Consider the following 8,781-nt stretch of genomic DNA (forward strand, 5'->3'; position numbering starts at 1 on the left):
AAAGATAAAATTTAAAATTTAGTCCTTGAAAGTGTAAAAAGTATGACAAATTCACCCCTTAATTAATTTTCATCCACTAACGTTAATGAAACCGCCTACGTGGCATGTCGGAACAAAAATGTCACAAAATGTTTGCTCAGGTGGCCTTAATCAAAATGTAGATGGACTAATTTGTCATCAAAATGACTGAATTTGTTGCATTTTTTACATTTTTAGGGACTAAATTTTAATTTTTCATCTTTCAAAAATGAATTTGCCAGTGCCCCACACTTTCAGGGATGAAAATGAGTATTTACTCTTGTAATTAACTTAAATCAGTTATACATGCAATTAATAAAATCATGTTCTACTTACGACTAGTTGCGCTGCCATCATCTGAGTTGTCAGACTTTTTGGATACCCTTTTTGATTTACATGAAGAGGCTCCACCATTGCTAGAAAGTAAAGTAAACAAAATGAGATATCAAATAGATACCAATTCATGTCATTCACAAGCCTTTTAAAAGAAAAATACCTATTTGTTCGCTTTCTCTTTTTAGGCGACCTGATATAATCATATAAAAATGTGAACTAAGGAAGGTCAAACTCAAAAGATGAACATATATACATAACTACAAAGCAAAATCACTACATAAAAAAATAAATTGGTCATATCTGATTGAATCTTTTATGATATAAAACCCAATTTCTAAAGCAATGCTCAATATACTATACTATTCAAATTTTAAAATAGTTTAGGTAAGGTCAATGATTTTATTGCACTCAACATTAATAACCACATTCACATGAAATTACACAAGGCTTTTATTCTTGTGGTGTTTTCTATTTGCATAAATAATAGCTTAACTTTAATAGGCACACATAATAGCTATAACATCATAACACACAACATAGCAACACCACAATTGAATTGACAAATTGAAAACCAAATTCAAATCATTTGCTTAAAACTATGCCATAGGAAAAATCATATGAGGAATTTTTTTAATTATGCTTGAAGCATAGGCTAAAACATATTTGTACATACAACAATAAAACAACCAACCAAATAGATCATGGATAAATGCCAACACTAGGGGTGTCAAAATGTAGTTCGGTAAAAAAACCGAACCGAATTGGTTTCAAACTATTTTAATCGGTTCGATTTTATTTCAAATAGTCAAATTGATTTAAAAACTAGTTCAAAACTGAACTAATTTTAAAAAATTGGTTATAGACTAAACTAATTTTTATCCAATTTTAAACCGATTTTAAGAGTCAAATCAATTTCGAACTAGTTTTTGAACTATTTATTTCAAATAAAAAATATTTCAATAAAAATCAATTCGGTTAACTAAACTGGTTTTGTAGAAATAATTCAGTTAACTGAATTGGTTTTATAAAATAGTACACTCATTTTTTCTTAAACTAGTTCGAGAAAAAACCAATTCGACTTAGGTTCGGTTACAATCCGGTTCAATTCGAACTAGTTTTTTTAACACCCCTAGCCAGCACTATTCATAAAAGGGTAACACACATAGAACAAAATAATTTTAAGATAATTGTTCAAAAAATAAAAGGAAAGAAACATCTTTTATATTAAATGATATCAATAATAAGCAACACCTACAAATCTTTCAAAGCATCATGACACGTGCAATAAGTTCCTTCACCCTGTCAAAAGAAATATTTGTCAATGATAGACATGTAGGAAAAATCTATAAAGGTTAAGGTAGAGAGACTCACCGTGTCTAGATTATCACTAGTTTTAATTATTTTCCATTTTTCCTCTTTAAGAATTACATATTCCTCTTCACCATCATCATACACAATCTAAAATAGAGAGAATTATTATAAGAGAATAAAAAGGATAGTGGTAATGACAAGTTAAACATATAATTAATTAAGCAATTTTGAGTTTTCCGTTGTAGAAAACACATTATTATTAAAATGGGTAAAGCAATATAACAAAAGTTAAAATGTTCTACTATGATACATATAAAAGAATGGAGGGTATAGAGATCATAGTAGAGCTATCAAATCACCTTATGCATGTTACGAGGGGCATAAAAATAACTGACAACACCTTCATAAAACCTACAAAAGGTTATGTGTCAACAAGAATATATAATTTATATTTCTATACTATTAATTCACCCAAAATAAAACGTAATGTAATTATAGAAATAATATGCATGTGATAGTGTTGTGTGTGTGCGCAACAAATTACCTTGTTTTTATAAGGATAAAAATATGTTCAATTGAGTGCAAAAAATTACAATTTATGGAAAATGGCAACAACCACAATGATGGCTTCATTATCGACAAACTCTAGTGTGAGTGAGTGTGCATATGTGTGTCTGTGCACATTTAAATAGAATTATAATGTAATTGCCACCCAAGTTAACATTAATATGGATAAGAAACCTAAAAGACCATGCAACCACATACTTGTCAGCCAAATATGCAAAATTAATAAATTACAAGTAAATGCTTGAGCGAATACATACATGCACTATTAAAAGATATTGTAACAACATACCAATGAAGAAACAATTTATGCGATTAGGTACACAACATGTACAAGTTACAAGTAAATGCTTGAGTGTGCACACACATGCACACACACACACATACAACACTCCTTATCTTTAGTCCCTGCTTTACAAAAAATCTTAGTCACATGTCACAAAATAAAGAAAGCACATGTACTTACATTTTATCATCTGGCCACCAAACCTTAACACGTGTACCAACAAGTTTTGCACCATATGCTTTGGTATTAGACATCTAAGATAACAACAAGAATATTAGCCATCAAAGTGAGATACTTCACAATTAGGAAGAAATAGTCAAAATTGTAGGTTTTGGAACTGCTAACAAATGAAAATTATCAATATAATAAGATTTTTATAGAAGTCTACCATACAAAACAAAGTTGCCTAAAGGATTTTCCAAAAGGGAAAGCATTCTAATGAATGTAACATGAAGTTCTTCATAATTTTATAAACATAGAAACATGATACATAAAAATGTTTTCCAGGAAAGTGTTTTCACTTCAAATTTGTCTTGGGGGGTTCCTCTAAAGATTAGTTGATTAATTGATGATTTTTTTTTCAAAAAAATACACACATAAACCTAATATCATGTTTGAATGATATAAATAGATAATAACTTCTAAAAAGTTTTAAAGCATGCATGAAAAATACCTTATCCATATCCTTAGTACCCTCTCTAAAGTCAATCAATTTCTTGGGTTCCTTCTCAATAGTAAGATTTGAACTCTTAGAAGCCTCCAACAATTTTAAAGAGATAGGTTTATCCTGTTGAGGTGGTGCAAGTTCTTTCAAATTCTCATACACTTGATCAATCATAATAAAAAATTGAAATATTCCTATATCCAACATTGGAGGATAAATATAGAACAAAAGGAAAAAATGGACATAAAATAATACACCTGTGTTGATTCTTCTACTAACTCTTTTCTTGATTCAATTTCATCTTCCTAAACCAAAAGTAAAGTTGATCACAAGTCATCTCATCTTGAAATTTTATTAGCTAGGAAATATTTACAAATTAATATGTAAACAAGAAAATTTACCATGTGATCGTTAGTAAGAAATTCATCATTTTGCTTCAAGCTACCAATTTTTTCTTGGCATATTGAAACTAGAACATCACTATAATCATCCAAGGAAATACCCAATGTATTCACTACTTGCTTTAAATAAGGTCTAAGTATGGTTGCACAACTTTCAAGAACACTCTCCGCTAACCTTCGAGCAATTGGCAAAACTTCCTGAATCATTAATAGAGAGAATGACTACAATAAGAAATTGACAATGAAAAATGATTCAATTTTGTAATTAATATTCGCATAGAAACAATTGCCAACTCCAACCTCATTGTTTTTCTTTACACTTGCTAAGATTGGAGAAAGCAAGTTTGTTGGGAAGCTATCATTACTTTCCTCAAAAGTATGGACCATTATGGATTTCATGTCTGAAAAAACACTCATTGGATGATGATACCTAAAATTTTCAAGCGTACTTGGTTAGAACCATGACCACCAATTTTGCTTCTAACTTAAAAGTATGGAAGATATCATTTTCTCAAATCAATACATGAGTTGCATGGTATTAAGAAAAAAGAAAGAAAATGCATATAAAATAAGCATCAATATGTAGCACACTATAATTATCAAATCTAATATTAATTCATATTAACTTCAAACAATAATTAAAAAACACACTTAATTTCAGCTACTACTATAAATGTAATTCCTATAATCAAAAGTTTAACTAATTGTACTCAATTAGCTACCTCTCTAATATTTTTCACATTCTACCAAGAATATAATGATTAAGTGCAATAATATCACACTAATGTTACATAAAAGGAAGGAGAGACATAAACCACCAAAGAAACATTAAGATCAATATAGAACCAGGTGGAACATTAACCCTAATAATACACATTTAAAGCAATTGCGCACCGAATATAACTATGTAGATCATATTCTTAGTGATTATACAATATATAAAGTAAATAAAGCAAAAATGATAACAAAGAATCAAAATCTCATTTGATGTTGGGCTCGTATGCAACAATTCCTACCTTATTTCCTTCAAGAAATGCTGAAACATCTCCAAAATTAGATCATCACATTCAAGATCCAACATTATCATGGATACCCTGAATTTTGAAACAACATTAAGAATAAAAGTCCTTTTTGTATATGATTTGCTTAACTTATCATGTAAATTTTCAAATGATGATGTAATTAATCGAAAGACCTCCTGCACAAAAATGACATCCATAAAGTCAACATATATACTTTGTAAACATAACGATAGAAATCAATAAACTTGTAGTATAATATAATTGTACACACCTTCATTTGATCATCATCATAAGGTATTTCAGGTGCAGAGATTCTTACTATATCAATTACACAAGAGGCAACTGTAACTTTAACCTCAATATCGGCATGCCTTAAAAGGGCATCACCAATTAACGCTTTCAAAGATGGTGATAGAGCATCCTGTAAAGATTTAGTTGGTGATTGTTCAACCCTTTCTAAGAGACTCTTAACCCGCTGCAATTTATTTTTAAGAAAAGTAAGATCAAGAAATGTGATTAATATTTTGGTCATTCATAATGTTAAAAGTACACTTTAAGACTTTCATGAATGTTAATAGACATTATTGAGCTTAAAAGTACTTCAAACCCTTGTAGTACTAAGAAAATGCGACTAGTTAACAAATAAAGTTAAACAATGATTTTCAAATACTTAAACTAATTGTAAAAATTATCCCAAAAAACATATATACAACATCAGCAATTCAGAAAAAAAAAAAAAAGTTATGAATGTAGTGAATAAGGGTGAAAAATCTCAAACTAGACATCTAAGATGAGTACTTATGTATTAGGTATGCAAAAAAAAAAAAGAATTTATAAACAATAACAAGTGAGAGAAACACAAGCAATTACATGAAACTTTAATATATATATATATATATATATATATATATATATATATATATATATATATATATATATATATATATATATATATATATATATATATATATATTTGTGTGTGTGTGTGTAATAAAAAATGATAAACTCAAGATCAACTTTCAATTCAATTTTCCCAATTATACCACATGTTTAGCTTATTTAGTTAATTCTAGCCAACATCTAAAATAATTTGCAATTCCTTATGCAGACATGAACAATCAAGAAGATTAATGTCAAAGGCAACCCATCTCAACACAATGCAGATTAAATATTATTTCAATTAAACCTTAGTTCATTTAAAAATAAATTCATCTACCAAACTCATTTATCATTAAGTTAATTTATGAATTCAATGTATTTACACTTCATCTCGTGCATCACCATTCAAGATTTACAAACAAATTATTCTGAAATTAAAAAATCAATCAAACTTACAAACAAATTATGGATCAAGTATAAACAATAAAAATTTGTATAAAACAAAGTTTTATATTGCAATTATTGTCACATTCCTTGATATTACAGGTAAATATGACTAATGACCATAATTATGGTTAAACCCCAAAAACCTTGATGATCAAAATTGCACTTCCAAACTATTTTTAAAATCCTTTATCACTTCTATTGGATATTAAAGAATATTTATGTTTTTGTAACAATTTATAATAAGGATTTAAAAAATGATTTGTGACTACAATTTCAATTGCAACATTAAGTTCTTGAGTTTGAGAGTCCATCACTAGAATTATTGTTGCATTTGCCCATAGTTTCTTGCAATATAAAACACTTACTCACGATTTCTTACAAAATCAAGGAACATAACAAATTTGCAATCATTATCTAAAACCTTGGAAGTGATGCAGTTATGGTGTCGTTGTTGAACATTTCGGAAACAAATTATTCTCCAATTAAAAATCCTAGAATTCCTAATAGCTTACAAATCATGCATATATAAGGAGCAAAAGTCGGTATAAACCATTAGGAAAAACATAAATATTTTCCACTATCTAACCAAAGGGATCAAATCTACCTCAATTTCTCACAATATTAAGGTACACAAAAAAAAATCATGATTGTGATTAAAACCTTGAAAGTGGTGCAATTAGGGTAGATTTGGGCACTTTGGTTAGATAGTGGCAATTACAAACAAAAGTGATGCTATTAATTAAGGCAAAACCAAAGCCAACACCACCATTCAAGAAACACACAACAAACATATCACCTACGACTGAAAATTGATTCTTGAAACCTTAATAGAATAAGCGAACAAATGATGCAAAAAAAAATTACAAATTGAAAAATCATAATGAAAACGCATATTACACAAAAAAAAATAATAAAAAAGTGAATAGTTGCTTACATTCAAAAGATAGAGTAGACCATTGGTAGATGATGGAGGTTTTAAGAGCTTGTTTCCCACTTTTAAAAGCTGATTTTCTAACTTTTTCTCTTCAGAAGCCATAACTTTTGTTTCAAGAGTCTTATAATTGTTGAACACACTCACCCTCCTAAAACCTCTTTTAACCTTGTTGGTTTTTCAAGCACACTATTAGGAGTGTTTTTTATGTTCTCTTTTTTTTTTTCTTCTTTTTCTATTTTAACAGAGAGAAATATATCAACAAGGAAGAGAAAAAAATAGCAAATTGAGTTCCTAACAAAGTTTTCTTCATTCAAATTAAAACCATTTTATACAAGTATATTTATATTATTAAATTATTTATATTAATTGTTAAAAAATAAATATTAAGTAATAAATATTAAATATTAAGAAATAAATATTAAGCATTAAATATTAAACATTAATATTAAATATTAAACATTCGCCTATTGCCTTAATGTTATTTTAGATAGAAAACCATTTTATCGATGTATATTATATTATTAAATTATTTAATAGTAACCAATAAACAAGAAATGCTAAGTAATAAATATTAAATGCTAATTAATAAATATTAAATATTAAGTAATAAATATTAAATGCTAATTAATAAATATTAAATATTAAGACTAAATATTATATATTAAATATTAAACATTAAACATTAAACATTAAACATTAAACATTAAACATTAAACATTAAATATTAATAATAAATATTAAAGATTAAATATTAACTATGAAGCATTAAACATTAAATACTATACATTCACCACACATGAAAAATATTAAATATTAAATTAAGCATTAAACATTAAGATGTGAAACTTGTCCTATTTGATTCACACACATGAAAAATAAGAAACCTAACTAATTTTTGGGCAAAAAAAATGACATAAACAAGATGAAAGTTGTATCAAATTAAGCATATCCGATGAACAGTTAAACAACTAAAAAATCTAATATACATAATCCCTTTTTGTTGCTTGGGAGACCCATTTTTTAGGTGATATTCATCATGTATTAGGATCCTTTTTGTTTCAAACATTAGTTGATCTTCATAGTTTTTTATGCAAGTGAAACTAATGGAACAAATTTCACGTCTTAAATTAATAAAAAGGTTGAAAGTTGTGCCTCAAAATTGAAAAAAATCAATGTTTCGAAAATGATATATATGTGTTATAAAAGACATTGCTTAAGAGACTAGTTTACAACTTTTAATAAATAAGGACCAAATTATAACCTAAAATATAAAGTTAAAAGACCAAGTGAGTTATTAACTATTAAATATTAAATACATAAAAAAATGTATTTAGAAAATGATTAATTTTTCTTTTTTGTTATTGTTAATCTAATTTGTGTGCTTCAAAGGAGAATGATAATTCATATCTTACTTGACTCAAATCTCACAAGAGTATAAATTTAAGGGATGTTTCTTCCTGTGCCCCCATACAAATCAAACAGGGCTCTTTTTTTATATTTTGGAAAACTTAATATCCAAAATGTAAAGGAGCATATTTTCTATGGGCTGAAAAAAGTTTTTGTTGAATTTAAGTTAAGTTTGGGTTTTCAAAAACATCTTGGATTTTGAGTTGTGGCTAGATTTATGAATCAAAATAAGCCTTAAGCTCTCTTGAATTGTGTTATTGAAGACAATTGAGCATAGGAAAACACAAATTATAATTATCCAAGCCTTAAGCAACATAAACACTACTCTTGATTTCTAGGTTGAAATCGTTGGTGTTGGCAGCTTGAACATACGAACTTGTAAAAATTAATGGGAATTGGTCACTGTGAATTTTGAGCTGAAATTTTTACTGAATTTTCTATATATTTGGACCAAAATTATAAATCAAGAAAAACTAGAAAGAAAAGAAAAAGGAAAAGAGAGGATAGAAATA

The 8,781-nt window shown here is 27.5% G+C and overlaps 1 protein-coding gene across 1 annotated transcript; it reads right to left on the reverse strand.

The window, feature by feature from the left end:
- Positions 1-1,605: 1,605 nt before the first annotated feature.
- LOC102661422 (sister chromatid cohesion protein PDS5 homolog B-B) lies at positions 1,606-7,002 on the reverse strand. The gene is made up of 10 exons (XM_041007925.1): positions 6,863-7,002; positions 4,874-5,077; positions 4,597-4,778; positions 3,881-4,010; positions 3,581-3,778; positions 3,189-3,302; positions 2,696-2,769; positions 2,025-2,076; positions 1,726-1,812; positions 1,606-1,653 (listed from the first exon to the last, which is right to left on the reverse strand). The coding sequence occupies exons 1-10, from the start codon at positions 6,962-6,964 to the stop codon at positions 1,606-1,608; spliced, it is 1,191 nt and encodes a 396-aa protein (XP_040863859.1). The 5' UTR covers positions 6,965-7,002.
- Between the last annotated feature and the right edge of the window lie 1,779 nt (positions 7,003-8,781).

The sequence above is a fragment of the Glycine max genome, chromosome 13 (genome assembly GCF_000004515.6).
Source record: "Glycine max cultivar Williams 82 chromosome 13, Glycine_max_v4.0, whole genome shotgun sequence".
Classification (NCBI taxonomy): Eukaryota; Viridiplantae; Streptophyta; class Magnoliopsida; order Fabales; family Fabaceae; genus Glycine; species Glycine max.

Excerpts from the sequence above, each read along its gene's own strand:
- LOC102661422 (XM_041007925.1), bottom strand. The coding sequence starts at position 6,964 with ATGGCTTCTGAAGAGAAAAAGTTAGAAAATCAGCTTTTAAAAGTGGGA. Across the intron at positions 4,779-4,873 it reads ATGATGATGATCAAATGAAG|GAGGTCTTTCGATTAATTAC; the intron begins GTGTGTACAATT and ends ATTTTTGTGCAG. Across the intron at positions 2,077-2,695 it reads TGGTGGCCAGATGATAAAAT|GTTTTATGAAGGTGTTGTCA; the intron begins GTAAGTACATGT and ends AACCTTTTGTAG.